The sequence below is a fragment of the Tympanuchus pallidicinctus genome, unplaced genomic scaffold, assembly GCF_026119805.1.
Source record: "Tympanuchus pallidicinctus isolate F22 unplaced genomic scaffold, pur_lepc_1.0 scaffold14, whole genome shotgun sequence".
Lineage (NCBI taxonomy): Eukaryota > Metazoa > Chordata > Aves > Galliformes > Phasianidae > Tympanuchus > Tympanuchus pallidicinctus.
This window is the reverse complement of record NW_026294659.1, coordinates 12252146-12270614: the sequence shown is the minus strand read 5'-3', so window position 1 is coordinate 12270614 and position 18469 is coordinate 12252146. Positions and strand designations below refer to the sequence as shown.

General features: G+C 45.9%; 1 protein-coding gene across 1 annotated transcript in view; it reads left to right on the top strand.

Moving 5' to 3' along the window:
- Positions 1–2737: 2737 nt before the first annotated feature.
- PDE9A (phosphodiesterase 9A) overlaps positions 2738–18469 on the top strand; it is a 42025-nt gene continuing 26293 nt past the window's right edge. The window contains exons 1-4 of the mRNA XM_052674244.1: positions 2738–2937; positions 12725–12795; positions 15324–15401; positions 16503–16546. Coding sequence (XP_052530204.1) covers positions 2869–2937; positions 12725–12795; positions 15324–15401; positions 16503–16546 — 262 coding nt within the window. The 5' untranslated portion in view covers positions 2738–2868. The remainder of the gene's footprint in view (positions 2938–12724; positions 12796–15323; positions 15402–16502; positions 16547–18469) is intronic.

Sequence of the window (18469 nt, the reverse complement as noted above, 5' to 3'; positions counted from 1 at the left end):
AGTATAGCCATGGGTTGCTTACCTCCTGTTTGGGAGCACAAATTGTGATCCCTCATTCAGACTTTCTTGCCAAGAACATGAGCCAACCTTGTCCAGTAGAGGGAATTTACTTTTCCACTTCTTGGCTCTCAGCCCTCTAAATGATGTAACAAGTGACTCCAGACACAGTTAATTTCATTTACATTTTCCCCATCAGCTATTGAAGGTTCCAGTCGGATCTGCTGATTTCTTCCACAACCTTATAAAAACACAGATTTTATAGCTGGGCTTTCCCAGAAGCTCTGCATCGGGGCTCCAGTATGCTGGATGAATCTGCCATTAGTGTTTGGCTACGGTTTGTGCTTGCGTGTATGCATCTTATCCTTCACACAGTATACAGCTGGGTCAAAAGCGAGATTGCAAGGCACTTGGGGACTCTTAAATGTATGAGAATACTTCAAATGAAGGTCTTGGAACAGAGGACTGGATTATGAAGATGAGACTGGGAAATGAAGAGGTGGAAGTGGAAAGCAGAGAGCTTTCATGAAGTGAAAGAATCACCCATGGCCTGGGACTGCTCTTAATACAACCACAGATAACTTGGGGTTGAAAGAGCCTCTGGGTCCATCGGGGCCAACCCCAGCTCCAGCAGGGACACCCAGAGCAGGTTGCCCAGGCCCACATCCAGTTGGGTTTTGAAGGTCTCTGAGGAGGAGACCCCACAGCCTCTGGGCAGTCTGAGCCAGGACTCCATCACCTGCACAGTGAGTAATTGTTTCTGAATGTTTAGATAGAGCCTCCTATGTTCTAGTTTGTGCCCATGGCCTCTTGCCTTTCCCAGACCAGTACTTCACATGTGGACAAGTGTGTATCTTTCCCATGATTTGAAATGTCATATGAAAGTTTCAAGCCAATGAGGTGCTGGCACAGGTTGCCCAGAGAGGTGGTGGATGCTCCATTCCTGGAGACACTCAGGGTCAGGCTGGATGGGGCTCTGAGCAACGTGGTATAGCAGTAAGTGTCCCTGTCACTGCAGGCAAGTTGGACCACATGATCCTGAAGAGTCCATTCCAATCCAGGTGATTCTATCATTTTATTCTATAATTGTAAAAGCAAAAACCATTGGTACCAGAATTTTAACAATTATTGTAAACATAGTAAAGAGCACATTATCGCTGTGGTGGCCAGCATTGTTGTGTTAAAGTGAAAAAAGCTGTCCATTAGAGTGTGTATTTCACACCCTGGACTCCAGACCAGACATGTCAAAAAATGCTGCAGTTGCCTGTCAGCCCATGTCTCTGGGCTTTGATGTGGAAAGTGGGCTATGTGCGTGATCACGGCTGCTGAGATGACCAAGAAATGGAACTGGAGCTGAGAGCAAGGTGAGGAACTGAACTGCTACATGGTGAGGGCTCAAATACAGGATTTCGAGGTCCAGATAGAAAGATTATATGAAAGTCTCAGTGTTAGCAATCTGTAATTAGCATCAAATACGATCATTTCCAGACCTGGACCTGTAGAAACCTGACAGCATATAAAAGAAATGTGAGAGTAAAACAAGTGAGTAAAAATTTCCATACCCAGAAAGTCCTACACTTTCCATAGGCATACGGAAAAGAGTTAAAGCTGAACTGAAGAAGCTTCTGCCATAGACATGATGGAGGAATGGAGGAGCTCGTACTGCTGTAACCAGAAGTTCAGTCATTAGCAGCCCTGACTCATGGTGGCAAAAAAATATCCCAAGAGAAGCAAAACAGAAAAAAAACAGGAAAGGAGAGAGTGGCTGATAAAACATCCAATGGAGCAGCCAATGGGATAATCAGTGACATAGTTTGTGGGATTTTTAATGGGATATCTGATAGAATGACCAACAGGATAGCCAGTGGGATAGCAAGTGAGATAACTGATGGGATAGCCATTGGGATAGCCGATGGGATTCTCAACAGCCCTACAGGGCTCTTTCCCGAAAGCTTCAGAAAAAAAATGGTGATGGCCCCAGAAAAAGCAACTCAGCCACACTGTGCTCACAGCTTGTGCCATGCAAAGGCAGAGGAGAGGCTGTCTCCAAGTCCTCTCCCCTCTGCGACCCAGCATTATCACTGCTGATCTTCCAGCTGCCAGTGAGCATGGACACAGCAGAATGGTGTGGGCACACAGCACTTGGTGTCCTCTCAGAGGGTTGGCCATCATGTGCTTTGCTCCCCTCTGGCTTTTCGGCTACACCTTGGATGTGCTTCCCAGGGTGCTTTGCACTCCCCCATTCCTTCATGAGAGAGTACGGGCTTTGTGTCTCCTTTGTGCTTTTGGAACTCAAACTCTACGGCCACAGCTTCCCCTTTCCATCTTTCTCTTTCCATCTAACAATGACAGGAGGGATGTGGAAATCAAACTGCATGGTTTTGGTGGAGGCAGCCCCAGCGGATGGTTAAGGGTACCTCCAGCCTGCTTGCAGCCTGCAAGGAGCTCACTGGAAGTGTCAGCACTAATTAGCAATTACGGTCCTGTTTCAACACACAAATGAATGACACCTCTCAGCATTCTGATGGAGGAGGTCTCCCCCCCCCCATCAGTAAGTGCCATTCGGCTTGGCATGTGTCACGGGAATGCCAAAAAGGGCTGTTGCCATGGGAATGGACGCATCTGGAGCCGCGTCCCCCCTCCTGCCCACGGCAGCTGGATGCGGAGGGGAGCACCACGGGAAGGAGGTGGCGGGGAGACGGGCACAAACAACGCGTGCACGTTAGAGGAGGGACCTTCCCAGAATGAGAGTGCCGTGGGACACAGCGGAGCGGGGACACCGAGCTGCCAGGCAGCGGTGGCTCAGCCTGGTGGGATAAGCCTTGTTTTCTGCTCTGGTGGGAAGCCCAGTAAAAGCCCAACAGTAGCAAGATGGGATCTGCCTCCTCAACTTACCGGCCCAAGTGTATTTATTTGGATATTGATGGAAGAATTCAAAAGGTACTTTCGCTGTTTTTCGCAGAGCGGCGTCTCCGGACGCAGCGGTGGTGCAGGCGGTGTGTGCGCCGCTCGCCCTGTTCCTGCACGGAGAGTCGGACGCGTGATGCATTCAGCCTCTGCTGAAAGGGAGGGGGGTCTGGAGAGGCTTCTGATTTTTATTTAAAGGGGAAGGGGCATCCGGCAGCCCGCGTACACCCGGTGCGGCTGGCAGGATCTTGGCAGAGGTGCGGGACCCCTCTCCGAGGGCAGCCTCCCGACAGTTTGCAAAGTTTTGCCTGCAGAGAAATGCTGGAGGGCACGGAGATGTGTGGGACTGCCTACCCGGGGGTTGAGTTTTCCTAGGGAGAAGCTACAGGGCAGGCAGGTGCCGGGTGATGCCGTGCGGTAGCGGTGTGGGAGCCCCCGCCGCACTTGCGAAGCCGTTCGTCGATATCGGTAGATGTTAATAGGATCTTGAGCTCCCGTTCCCCACCTGGCTTAGCCAAAGGTCACGGCACAGGGGAAGTTGTGGGGGAAGTGTGTTCTGGCTGAAGGAGAGAGCTCACGCCATTCAGCAGAGAGCCCACAGCTTTTCGACAAAAAAATGCTTTGGCATTCCTGTAAGTCCGTCCTCTTATTCTTCTTTCTGTTGGCAGTTCCTTGGCCACAAAGCGAATGCCTTTCATGCAACAAAGCAAAAGCTACCAAGAGGCTCACGAGCAACTCAGCTCTGACTTGCAGAATTCCAGTCTTGATCCCTGGTGCTCCTGCTTGGAGTTCCTTTCACACGTCTGCGCTGTTTGTTGCTCCTTTAAAAAGAAAAAGCAGCAAAGATGCCCTTCCCCATCCCTTCTCTCTCCTGTATCAGGCAGTGGCAGAGCTAGCAGCCCCTGCAGTCCCCTTTCACTGCCTGGGGGACCCCCTCAGTCTCATTGCACAGAACCACCATCGGAAAGAGGGCCCTGGGGAGGCTGGTGCTGTGAGAGTGCCTTCCAGAGGTGTCAGTCAATCACATAGGCTGTCATTTCCACTGGGGTGAGTTTATAAACAAGAGTGTTTCTCAGAGCCTTTCTCTGGAGAGTACTTTTGTCACTGAAAACACAGGAGAGACCAAAGCACATGGGCAAGCAAATGCAAACCCAGCCAGTGTTAAGCATTATTTTTTTTTCTGGCCTGATAAACATTGTCTGTTTCTTTTGTCAGATGTGAAATTCCATCTGTGCAGTGTTTGGAAGGATTCCTGCTGTAAACATACTGCTTAAATGGGGTTCACCCAGGGGTAAGCAGGGCATAGCGCTGATCCTCATGCCTCCTCAGTAACAACATCAGCTAGGACAAAAAGCAGACCTTAATCTTCTGAGGAATGCGGTATTGGAGACTTCTAAAGGGAACTCATTAAATCAGTGCTGAGCCGGTAATGAGGTATGAGCTTCATTAGAGCAGGGCTTGCTGAGTTTGAAAGGGCTCAGCTCCAACTCGCAGCTGGCTTGCTGGGTCTGGCAGAACCCTGTAAAAGGGCTGCCCGTGCTACAGGAGTGTGGCAGCCATTATTACGAGTGAATTTCGTGTTTCCACCACATCGTGTGCCCTCAGGTCACACTACTGACTTTAGAGGTCGTTGTTTGCCCTCTGCACTGGAGGAAAGGAAGCGATGCCCCAGGCTCAGAGGGTGGCCACTACCCCTGGGAGCCTACAGTTTGCAGATGAGCACTGGGAAATGCTCTGCAGCAAGCGCTGAGCTGAGCTAAGTAGGTTTGTGTGTCATCAGGTCCAGAGAGGCACAGTGGGGAGGGCAAAGGGATGTGGTTTAGTGCTTTGCTGCAATGGTCAGAGCTGGAGGAGAATTTGGTAGCACTGAATAGATGCAATCCATGGGACAAACAGGGCAGGATTTTTTAATGTCAGAGCCTACAACACAAGGGGTGACTTCTGCATCCACCAGGAGAGGGCTTCTGGATGTGGCTCTGGGCAACCTGGTCTGCTGGCTGGCAATCCTGCACATAGCAGGGGGGTTGAAACTAGATCATCGTTGTGGTTCTTTTCAACCTAGGCCATTCTATGATTCTACGATTCAGGATGATGGTGGCTGTGTCCTGGCCAAGGGATGTGGGATGGGCCCTGTGGTGGAGGCAGAACAGTGCGTAGGGAAGAGACCTGTCAGGCCGCTTAGGAGGGAGATCAAAGGCTTTGCAGTGCTACAGAGAAGGTGCCCTGCACAGGACAGCTTCAAAGAGGCCATTTGTTCTCAGGGCTGAATCAAAAATGGGGTTGCAGTGTAATTCATCAGTATCTCGCCAGTGCCTACGCAACGTGGATGCACATCTGGGGGAATCAGCACTACAGGATTTATCTGTTTCTAAAGGATACTCTTTCCCAGAGATATTACAAAAGTTCCTAAGCCACTTCCCTGGTCACTCACATTCCTCTGTGCAGTGCATGCACATCTCAAAGAAACACATCCATGTCCCCCTCATGATAGCCAGGCCTACTCCAGCCAAGGAAGACAGCAGAGTGAGGAATGGTGCCCATGTTTCATGGAAGATAAGGAGATCTCACAGCACCGTGGCAAAGATTTCTCCTCAATCCCAGAGTGCCACTGGATGGGGTTGAGCAGCCAACCCCCAGTCTACCAGCTGAGAAGCCTGAAAAACTCGAGCAAGCCACCAGCTGTGGCTCTGCAGTCTTATTATTTTCCTTCACATCATTAACCCTTTGGCTGCTTTTAAAAGAAAAATTCCTATTGACTGTTTTGTATTAGAAGTCTATTAGCATGAAAATCACACCCATACACACACATATATATATTTCTTCTTTTCCACGCAGAAACTACTGGGGAGTACTTGGTTTTGAGCATTGAGATTACAGGGGTGAGAGCAGAGCCAGCCGATGGCCACATTCCCAAGTGGGTGGCTTCATGGCTCTCATTTCCAAATGTCAAAGGGTGGTGGCTTTACTCGCCTGGTTGTGAGGAGTTGCTCTGAGAAAATTGAGAGGATTGAGCTTGACTTGAGAGGATTTCTGTTTCCAATGCCTTAATCAACATCATATTTGAAACGAGGATGGAAAGTCATATGGGTACAGAGCCTGAATGAACTGGAAAAATGAGGACCGCCGACTTTGTCAGAGCTAAGGAAATCACTCTGGTATTTCTTCCCCTTCACAAAGCAAGTAAAGAATTTTGGAGCCATTTTACTGGCTTACTGAGTCATTCTGGATGCCGAGCAGAGTAATTAGCTCTCTCCTCCTCAGAAAAATGTACTTTTCCCTGTGTCTACCATGCGAACCCGTTGAGCAGCACACGCACATATCCACAGCTCTTGCTCCTCTTGGCCTGAGACACACAAAGAGGGGAACAAAGCGAAGATTGTGTTTTGGGTTGCGGTACTTGCATTGAAATGTCAGCGCATGGGAATAGTTTCTGTCATGTGAGCTTTGCTTTTTAATTAGAGCAACAGCCACTATGGTATAAATGCCTAGACTCCAGCAAACCCAACAGATTTTTCCAAAGCTTGCGGCACTATTTTTAACGCACCAAACTGAATTCAGATTAAAAACAAAACGCAGCAGAAAAATACTGGCTTGATGATCAGTTCAAGGCCATTAAATATCTTTGTATCCCTAATTGCTGCAAGACAGTCCCCGTGATTCTCTTGGCAAGTCATTCACGGGTTCCTCCGATGCCAAAACCCTTTGTAGCCTCTTCAGTGAGGCTTCAGTATGTACTTGTGGGACCGAGGCCATTTTCCTATGACTGGCAGGTCTCTGTGGGCAATGGAGGCTGTGAGGTAGTGCATCCAGAGCCTGGCCAGCACTCTTGACCAATGCTGGCTCTGCAACTGAAGCCGGCCCTGGTGAGCCCAAGGCAGCTGCTGGATGTTCTTGTAAAGCAGCAAAAATGAACAGCAGTGTCTCTCAGACTCCAGCATGTTACAGAGTGTGAGGAGTACGTAAACATTTGAAAAAATAAAGGGGCTTCAAACAGGCTTTTTAAAAATGGCATAAAATGTTACACTGGAGGCCATTTTCTCTTTCCTCTCCTTTCTGTCCTCCCCATCTAGTGGTAGTGCAGTCCATCCTCATGCAAAAGTTTAACTGCTAGTGATATCCAAGGTTTTGGACAAGCAAACCATACCAACATATGTTCCTCACGTGCTCAGGGTAGTACAAACAAGAAGAAACCACTTTGTTTCTAGCACCTTTGCCATTAAACTCAACAGCTACCAACTGGCCTTTCACCTCTCATTGCTTTTCCTTGCTGTAATGACTAATATCACATGTTTACAAGCCTTATGTTATTAAACATGATGGAATATCATTATTAATATTAATATTATTAATACATTGTTATTTTTGTGAATAATTTTGAAACAAGCAGCCTAGCTTCATTCACATTTAGTGAGGACATTTGGTGCCAAAGCAGCCTTATTACCTAGTTTACAAAATATTTTGAGCCTAATGCATTAGAGTGCTACAAGGTTAATTGTGATTAGTACTCCATTAGAAGCTATTGTGTGCCCTTTCTGTGTTAATAGAAGCTAGAGCATGAACATTTCAGTTACTTGTCAAAGGTTGAAATATTTCTATGCCTGCTATAAATGCTAAGAAACTTCAGCTCAGCTTCTCAAAATCAGCCTTGCTAGCTCCTGGTTGCATTCTGTCATTAGTACAGAAAGACTGAATATTGACAGTATGTCTCTTAGTATAATCAATAGATTGCAAAAAGTTCTTAATGTAACTTCCTTTCTCTATGTACTCTCAAAAAATTAATGAGATCCTTCCTCGTAGTGACAGAGCCCACCTTTGCCATGCTGTCCCTTTCAATGAACTTCCAAGACTGCATCATGCCATTGCATCATGAACATTTTCTCTTTCCTAAAAAGAAAGACCTCCTTTCCCATAGTGTTCTGTTCAGGAATGTTATAAAGGATGGGAACCATGACTTACCACATACCCACATGCCGCAGTTCTGCCTGAGTCCTATTTCTCATTTCAGAGCAATGTACATAAGCAGAAAATCAATAGGAATCACCCTACCTAAACCTAAACCATAGTCATCTAAAAGTCAGTAGTGACTACTCCAAGTTAGTCATGTGAGTTCCCCCACAGGCACTGGGGAGGAGGGTGGTATCTCCAGAGGATGATTCATCCAGTCTTAAACTGGATTTTGGAGACACATGGGCTGATTTTCCCATTGGAATTATGTGGTCCTCTTCCTCTACTGACAATATTCTTTAGACTCAGTGTCTAGCCAGGCAACATAGATGAGACACCTCGCCTGTAGACAGTTATGTTAGATGAATCCTATTGTACATTTCATTTAGGTACCGTGGTGAAATGAATGAAGTCCAGACACTGCTCAGCTGAAAGTTAGGTACAAAGCAGTGGGGCTGTGGAGCAGCCTTACCTTGAGACATTCAGGCTGTATGGGGCTCTGAGTAACCTGGTCTAGTTATAGGTGTCATATATAGGTGTTCATTGCAAGGAAGTTGGACTAGATGGCCTTTAAAGGTCCTTTCCTACACATAAAAGTTCTATGATTCTATGATGAGCTCTTGGCAGTGAAAGTAAAATGTCTGCCACGTTCCTCACTGCCCAATACAGAGTCTGAAGAGTTCAGAGGGAGTTTTTATTTTTGTTTGGATCCTTGGCCAAGGGCTCTTCCTTCCTTTTCCTTCCTTTTCCTTCCTTCCTTCCTTCCTTCCTTCCTTCCTTCCTTCCTTCCTTCCTTCCTTCCTTCCTTCCTTCCTTCCTTCCTTCCTTCCTTCCTTCCTTCCTTCCTTCCTTCCTTCCTTCCTTCCTTCCTTCCTTCCTTCCTTCCTTCCTTCCTTCCTTCCTTTCCTCCCTTCCTCCCTTCCTCCCTTCCTCCCTCCCTCCCTCCCTTCCTCTCTTCCTCTCTTCCTCCCTTCCTCCCTTCTCATACAGGTCTATGCATGCACAAACTTATTTTTTGTTCCCCTCTTAGTAAAGCCCCTTACAGCATCTAACAGATGGCAAAGCTGGCCAACTATTTTTAATACTGTCTAACATTTGAAGCTCAGAAAAATGGAGAGATTTCACAAATATCTGCTGTTTACTATTGCAGAGAAAAAAAGAATACACAGATGTCTTTGAGGTAGCTGGACTCATGTTATAATATTTGCATCTGAATTTAAAGAAGTCTAAGAGATGTTTAAATGCAGGATGCTAGGTAAGGCTTCTGCTGAATATCAGGAACAGTGCCTGATAAAGTAGATGCTCTTATCACTATTTTTTGAGGAAGACCTATTTGCTTACAGGTCTGAAAAATCAGTTTCTATCAATGATTTCTGCACTGTTAACTGAGAGCTCTGGATTCTGTTTCATTTTGATACGGACAACAAATCATGCTGGAGAGATTCACATCAGCCCTCTGTCTTGTTCAGAAATCCTCCATGAAAGCTGCTGTAACAGAAGCAGCAACGATTTCCACAGTCCATGTGAGATACATAGCTGAATTTTACCAGACTCTTCTCTGACACATATCTTTCAGTCTCATTAGTCAAAGATTATCATTTCAGACTGCTTTTACTCCACTATTTCAGCCCTGAAAGGGTGCTCTCCTTGTGAAATGAAAAAGCACCAGCAAGTGCCAGAAGTCTTGAATATAGCAAGCAAAAGGAATTGAGATTACACACTGGGGATAGACTAGCTTTGAAAATGTTCCTGTATTATTCACTGAGGAGTTTTAGTAGAGTAAAAAAACACCAAATACTAGTTAAATACTTGGAAAACTCAATTACCAACAATAGATCAGGATAGGATAACACTTTGGACAGGGTTTGCAGTGTACAGAGAGGATTAACTGTTCTCAGGATCAAATATAGAGCAGAAATTGGATTTGTAGGCCATGTTTTTACCCATCCTATCTCATAGCAAAATATAATGTGATTAGTTGTAAACTCGTATGTCATAGAGTGAGCACTGTGGTCCCATACTGATATCTCCATCATGACACTTAATATTAAACTAGTTCTCTGAGTGAGAAAGCCAGACAGATACCAGCAGTCTTAATCTCTACTTGTTTTAAAATCCAAATCCCCTGCCAGAGTGGATACTATGGGTCAAGAGAGAATGACCTATCAGATGAAGAGTTCCCAAAAAGCTCAGAACTTTCTCCAGCACAGAGAACAGCCTCCAGTTTCAGCCCACAGAAAGGATCTCTGGGCTGGGAACCATGCATCACTCTTAAGCCACTCTGTCCTACTTCACAGCTACTGCATGCCTCATCAACATCTTATTTCCACTCCAGAAAGCCTCAGTTATTATTCATTATTCTTTTTTCCCCCTTTGCTTCACATCACCATCAAAAGCAGACAGAGTGTAATACTCAAAGCTGCAGGACAACCACCTTCTCTAATAATGGGGGAAAAAAATGTATGTCCTAGCTGGCTCAAGTACAGCCACAAGCCATATGTCACTGTATTGGCTTCATGGTGCTAATGTCCCTGCTATGATAATGGACTTGAGGCAAATTGGATTCCTATACCGTGCTGGAGCCATCAATAGTACACAGCACTGTCCAAAATACATTCCAGTCGTATTCCACAGACACACACAACTGACACTGGCTTTATTGGGAACATAATCATGCAGGCAATAACAGGAACAATTGCACAGTTCTGGGAAATGTTTGAGGCTGTCTGCTTTGTTTTAAAAGAGAAGGAAGTTGGTCAGGAAAGCTCAGCAGGTTGCAAAAGCAGAGAACTTTAGTAGTTGATTAGAAGGGGAAAAAAGGAACAGTTGGAAACAAACATTTACATCCCAAGACGAGTATCAAAGTACAGTGGGTGATTCACAAATCCACTTTTAGTAAACTTAAAGAGAAATGTCAAATATGGAAAGATATATAGCACATATGAGAATAGCTCACAATCTAGAAAATAATATCTACAGTCTTTGTTTTGCTTCCCACTCTTTCACTATTGCACGGAGTAAAGGGAGGCATTAATGTTCCTCCTCAGTACACTGAAAGCTCCTGCTGCTTTCTGTGAGTCAGGTTGCATTTCTTACCTTTAATGTTTTTTAAAATATATATTTTTAACCTTTTCCTCTGCCCCAGTCAATAATTGATTTCCAGAAGAAGAAACCTCAATACCTGAAATAGCACTCCCATCATATCACAAGCCTTTACCATGTCTTCAGATACAATTAACATCATCTGCTCCATTTCTGCAAGTACCAGTAGTTGATAAAGGAGCAGTTTCCCAGCATTCTGTCAGCCAATTTTGGCAGCTAACACTCCAATGGGATGCTGTGTTTTGCTCTGAGCAGGATTCCATACTATCTGAACCTGATTAGCTCTGCTTTATTGCTTTCATAACTACTCATTTTAAAAAACAAGGGTAAATCACAGAAATAGTTAGGACAACCTTTTAGAACACACCCAGACATTAATCCCACCCATTTCCTCACTAACAAATGCTAACTACTAGCAATCAATTGTCTTGGAGTTTACAGTGTAAATAAATTACCTACTATAATTTCATTTGGGTCAGGAAACAGGGAAGGTGAGTGTGTGCTTCTGCATCAGTCATAGCTGTCTCTAGAGGAGATCGGTGTCACACAGCTAATGATGCCCAGCTGAAAAATAAGAGAACTTTTAACTGCTAGTGCAAACTGAGATCTGACGTATTGCTCCAGCATTGGAACAAGGGTTTGTTGAATCACATCTCATGCACAGCAGAACTGAGTCAGGGTGGCCAGACATTATGTTTTTGCCTTGATTCTTCCAGTGTTTCAGAAGGAAAGATGGTGAAATAGGTTTCCATAAACCTCCAGCTCCAAAAGGCAAGCTCATACTGATCTCAGCCTATACTCTTACAGGGCTGTAAGTGGGCACAGAGCTAGAGCTTTAGGTCAGGCGGGTTGTGTGGGTGTATGAGAGTCAGGGTAAGGTGAACTGAGTGGTAGGTGAGACAAGAAGCCAGAAAAGCTCATGCTGGAACAACAGTGTGGAGGCGTGCATGGGCAGAGGAAAGCATCAGAGAGCATACTCCCTGTAGCACAGACTCTCCAGGGCCTGGTGCTGCCTCCAAAACTCCCGGAGTTCACATTTTCCCAAGCAATTAATAGACACCCACCCTTCTTGCTGGCAGAGCATCCTACCTTCTCCCTCTGCAGCTTCATCTCTGTGAGCAGCAGAGCTCTGGGTTGGGCCTCACACGACATCTCTGTGGTACCAGGAATGTAGGATCATGTCACTGAGTGTCAAGTGAATGCTGTGTTCTCAGTCTCACTGCTGGCCTTTTAAGGTGTGAGCTCTGACCTTGCATTAGGAACAACGCTGATAGACCATGGGGAACTGGGCATGACCGTGGGGAAATACTCTCTTCTGCTTACAGCAAGCTTTTGGTGGAGTAATATAAATAATAGTGCACTTTTATGCTATCCAAGGAGCTCTTTATATCTGGACGATATATGTTTAAAAGAAACAAAGTCACTTTCAAAATCCAGGGCGTTGCTTAATTAAATCTGTGGTTGTTGCCATCCTGCAGTTCATCTGCATTGTGAGATACCTTCTGCCATCAGTCGTCTTACATTACTGCTCGGCTTCAGAGCAGCACAATTAGATCTCTTGAGCTTTCTTCCTTTATCAAAATGAAGCACAGGTATTAAAGCTAGAGCGGAGAAATATTCCAGCTCATGAGTCAGATCAGATAATTAAAATGATAAGATTAGCCTTAACGTTGTCCCACTTCAAGCCTGAATAGAGTTCATATCTCACTGGGAACTAACTGTCCTTTCTCTCCTCTGCCATTTTTTTTTCTCCTTCTGTTGTTCTGTTTGGAAGGTGATCTTCAGTAAGTACTGCAACTCCAGGGATATCATGGACCTCTTCTGCATTGCAACAGGGTTGCCAAGGTAAGACTCTCATTTATCACATGCATTTCACTATTGCTCTGATACTCCTAGGGACAATTTAAAGCTGGGCCCCAAATGGTCTGGTTACCTGCTTTCCAGGCTTCTTTTTAATTCCAGACTGCTGGAATAATTTGGGGGCTGTGCAGAGAACCCAGCTGGAGAAGTGCACAAAGCCCTGGTGAGTGCTTAGTTGCCTATTCTACAAAAATTACAGGCAGCGCAGAAGTCTAGCCAAGAGTATATGCAGGCTCTGTGCATCTACCAATTATACCCATACCCCAGCACTACATTTTTGTCCCTAGAGACTGAAACACCATCGTAATTATAAAACATGATTTTTAAGTAAAGAACCTGAGACCACTGAGAAACATTGCCACTAAATCATAGAACCATAGAATGGTTTGGGTTGGAAGGGACCTTTAAGATCATCTGGTTCCAACCCCCTGCTATAGGCAGAGACAGCTCCCTCTAGACCAGGTTGCTCAAAGCCCCATCCAGCCTGGCCTTGACTGCTTCTAAGAAGGGGGCATTCACAGCCTCACTGGGCAACCTGTTCCATTGTCTCACCACCATCACGGTAAAGAATTTCTTCCTGATATCAAGTTAAAATCTACCCTTGCCAGTTTGAAGCCATTTCCCCTTGTCCTGTTGCTACCTGCCCTTATAAAAAATCCCTCCCCAGCTTTCCTGTAGGCCCCTTTCAGGTGCTGGAAGGCTGTTCTAAAGTCTCCCTGGACCCTTCTCCAGGCTGAAGAGCCCCAGCTCCCTCACTCTGTCCTCATAGGGGAGGTGCTATTTAGATACACTACAGACTAGTGGTAGGCTGAGAGAGGTGGATCTGTTCAACCTAGAGAAGAGACAGCTCTGAGGAGATCTGACAGCAGCCTTTCAGTATCTAAAGGGAGCTGTAAGAAAGAAGGGACAGAATTTTTAGCAGAATCTGTTGTGATAAGACGGGGGAAATGTTTTCAAACTAGAAGAAAGGAAATTTGGGTTGGATATAAGGAAAAAGGGTGGTGAGGCACTGGAACAGATTGCCCACAGAGGTGGTTGATGCCCCATCCCTGGAGACATTCACAGCCAGGCTGAACAGGGCTCTGAGCAATGTCATGTAGCTGTAAGTGTCCCTGTTCATTGCAGGGGAGCTAGACCAGCTGGCCTTTAAGGGTCCCTCCCAACTAAAATGACTCTGTGATTCTATGATTCTAATCCCAGATATGAGATAGTAAAAAAAACATCCCCTCAGAACCATTTTACAGAATAAGGGATGGCGGTCCCCCCAGCCATGTCACAACCCCACCCTTATCAGAGAGTATCCACTGTCCACTGGTGACATCGAGCAGTGGTAGAAAGCTGTGCAGCAGCACTCAATAAGCCATGTTGTTTATCTCTGTACATACAGGTTTATCATACCAAAAGAAAAGAAAAGAAAAAAACAAAAACAAACCAAAAAACAGGGAAAAGAAAATAATCCTTTAATCGTGTGGGGTTTTTTTTGCATGACTCTAGTTTGGGACTGAAAGATAACATTGTTTGTAGTCTATTCTGAGTCTGCACTGACTTGGAATTTGCATAGACTGCTGTACATAGTACTTTCTTCTGTTTGTCCTTTCCTTTTCTTCCAATTTGACATCAGAGAACTTAATAACTCTTGTTTGCCCCTGATATCAAGTACTTCCACTCCATCAACAAGGAAACACTGTTTAGCGGTCAGAATTGTTAATGAGTTCAGTGTTCCCAGCATATCTGGCCTTTTATTTTCATCAGAGGACTTCCACAATCTTCCACAATTTTTCAAAGAATCAAAGAATCATTTGAGTTGGAAGAGACCCTTAAAGACCATCTGGTCTAAGTCTCCTGCAATGAACAGGGACACCTACAGCTACATCAGGTTGCTCAGAGCCCTGCCCAGCCTGACCTTGAATTTCTCCAGGAACAGGGCATCCACCACCTCTCTGAGCAACCTGTGCCAGTGCCTCACCACCCTGATTGTAAAAACTTTTAATTGTTCATTGTAATCAGGCTCCTGGAAACGAAGAAAACATCCGAGGCTTACATGTGAGCCTATGAGATCACATGTAGCACAGGATGAAAATAAAGGCTCCATATTCAGCAAGACGTCTGTTTTGTTTGTTTTGGTAAGGGAGTAACCAGATAGATAGTCTAAAAACTGGTAGTCATTTGTGTAATGTGAGTCAATATATAGCTACCGAGTCGATGTATCACAAAACATAGCTTTTCAGCAGAAATTATTAGTTGATGAGTCAACAGCATACACAAGTTAGCAGGGAGAAAGTTTCCTCTGAGATCAAAGATGATCATACAACATTTTCCCAAAACCATCTCTGGTAATTGAAATGGGTGAAACATCAAACCTACTCTGATCCTTCTTGTGCCAAGTTAGAGTGTGGATGGGGCAGTGTCAGGAACATAGCATAGGGGAAGCTGGCTACACGTAGTACACAGCAGCACAAGATCTCAGCCAGTGTTTCTTGCTCAAATAAAGATCTGTGGAACATACTTTTCAGGAACACAACCATCTCTCTCTTGACGGCAGATAATTGCATGGTGTCCATTGATCCGACGATGCCTGCAAACTCAGAGAGGTAAGTTTCACGGTAACCTGCTCTTCAGGTTACCCTTGGTGATGCCCAAGGGAAAGTGGGTGTTGGGTTGCAGATGCCTCTTGGTATGCAACACGAGGTGAGCAGTTCTCCAGGGAAAGCCTACGGAGAGAACTGAATGCTAACTCAAAATGCTGACGCCAGCTAGTTTTGAAAATTTTTGCTTATTGTTAAATAGAAATTATAGTCAGAAGAAATTGAGCTTTTAAGTATTTGATGTTGAACATCATTTCCCATTCCACTCCGCATGCTGCCAAGGCTCCCAGCGCCTTTGTTGCTCTGTTAGGACCAACAATGACTTCAGCAGCAAGTGAAGGCACAACTCTTTGATGAGGTTGGGCCTCTTCCATGCTGGCGTCAGCCCTTCCTTTCTTCAGATCCCTTTCTCTTTTTCTCCTTGGCTTCCCGTTGCTTGTTCAACTTTGCACTTTTATTTTCACTCTGTCTGCTTGCAGTTAACACATTTGTTTTTACTTATTTCATTGTGTATTCCATCATCACTTGTCACTGTCATCACAAACAATGATGCCATGTTCTGGGCATCTCAATATAAGGACATTAAACTATTAGAGACCGTCCAAAGGAGGGCTACAAAGATAGCGAAGGGTCTGAGGGCAAGGCAGCTGAGGCCCCTCGCTGTGCTCAGCGCAGAGCAGAGGAGCTGAGGGGAGGCCTGATGGCGGCTGCAGCTCCTCACAGGGAGCGGAGGGGCAGCGCTGAGCTCTGCTCTGTGTGACAGCGACAGGGCCCGAGGGAACGGCATGGAGCTGCGTCAGGGGAGGGCAGCTGGGGGTCAGGGAAAGGGGCTGCACCACAGGGCGGTGGGCGGGGAACGGGAAGCACAGGGCTGTGGGCATGGACCCGAACGCTGGAGTATCAAGGAGCGTCTGGACACTGCTCTCAGAAATATTGTTTGAGTTTTGTTGGAGCTGTGTGGAGCCCGGAGTTGGACTCAGTGATCCTTGTGGGTCCCTTCCAGCTCAGGATATTTCACAGCTCTGTGATATTTCTCAGAGAATGCCTATGTGAAATGCAAGCCGCAATCTCAGCACTGCTAACATCAACCCTCTCCAACTCTTCCAGGTCTCCATACAAAGTGATACCTGTTGCTACTGGACAGCTCTCAGGTAAATAATCTTTTTGCATTGCATTTGCTGAAACTGAGGTTGCAGCCACTTCCATGTGGAAATTACATGGCTGTGACACAAGAAAGATGACTGTCGTGGTTGTAGCTAAGGCAGAAAGAAAGTATTCAGGAGGAAAAGTAAAGAAAAGTTGTTCCCACAATTCGAAGTCTTTGAAGATAAGGTAGAATGGCTGGGGCCCAGGGAACTTCTAAAGCACTTAGCTTGGGCCCAACTCAACATTGCTGATATCTCAGGGAAAGCCCCTCCTTGAGCACCAGTTCAGCTAGGGCATCGCCAACCGCATTTGCAATCCCGTTTTTCAGCGCTTTGTTCATCTCTCAGCAAACCTTTGCTAAAAGCTGAGCATTGTGTTTGAACTCCATGTTACTTCCAAATGGCTGAGAAGGGAGCAGAATTTCTATTGCAGGCATGGTAGCTTGGAGTGTAATAAATATTTTAAAACACATGACATGATTAAAAGAGGCCTGGATGAAAGATGACATTTGAATTACATTCCCTGGTGCACAGTGGTGTTTTCCCTCATGGACAGGACTGAAGTGGCACTTCTACCATTTTTCTTTGCACGTCACTGTCAGGATCAGTCCACTGTCAGGATCAGGCACTGTAGCACATTGTTTGCTTGGGGCAATTCTTGCACAGCGTCCAGCTTATGACAGCCCACATCTGTGTAACTGCAATATCTCCTATCACTGGTTCACAGGCAGCCATGAGCAGGACCTTATGCTGTACACTGGGGATGGAAGGGTACATCAGCTGGAGACAGCCTGGAGGAGTCAAATGGAAAGGTAGAAGAGTTGGGGACAAGAGTTTAAAATCATCTTGGGAATGGAGAGAACGTGGGCAGGGCAGGAAGGAGACAGAAAGCCTGGGACTGGAAAAAAAGAGTGATTTACAGAGATGAGTTAAGCTCTCGAGGCAGGAGCAAACCAGTATGGCTGTTTCCTTGCTAGTGTCAGGTCCCACCTCTTCTCAATGTCCAGATGGAGATCAGTAATGAGTGGTGTCCCTCAGGGATCAGTACTGGAACTGATGCTCTTTAACATCCTCATCAGTTACACCAGTAGGGAAACTGAGTGCACACTCAGCACATTTGTGGATGACACCAAGCTGTGCTGTGCAGTCAGCATGCCTGAGGGACAGGATGCCATCCAGAAGGAGACTCCAGCAGTGGGACCAGGTGGATCTCATGAGGTTCAACAAATCCAATGCAAGGTCTTGCATCTGAGTCATGGCAGAACCCACTATCAAGACAAGTTGGGGACAAAAGGACAGAGCACAGCCCTGGAGAAAGTGACCTAAGTGTACCGGTGGATGGCAAGTTGGACAGACATAAGCCAGCAATGTGCCCTTGCAGGACAGAAAGCCAACTGTATCCTGGCCTGCATTCAAAGAAGTGTGGCCTGCAGGGTGAGGGAGGTGATCCTGCCCTCCTACTCTGCACTGGTGAGGTCTTACCTGGAGTACTCCATCCAGATGGGGAGTCCTCAATACAGGAGAGACATGCAACTGTTGGAAAGCATTCAGAGGAGGGCCACAAAAATGGTCTGAGGAGTGGAACACCTCCCCTATGTGGATAGGCTGAGAGAGCTGGGGCTATTCAGCCTGGAGAAGAGAAGGCTTTGGGGAGACATGAGAGTGGCCTTTCTTTATCTAAGGAAGACTCTTTCACAGGGTTTGTTGTGGTGGGATTAGCGGAAAGTGTTTCAAACTAAAAGAGGGGAGATTTAGCTTCCATACAAGAAGCTTTTTAGGACAGGGCTGTTGATGCACTGGCACAGGTTGCACCAAGAGGTGGTGGATGTCCCATCCCTGAAGACAGTCAAGGTCAGGCTGGAGAGCCTCTGAGCAGCCTGATGTAGCTGTAGCTCTGTTCATTGCATGGGAGTTGAACAAGATGGACTT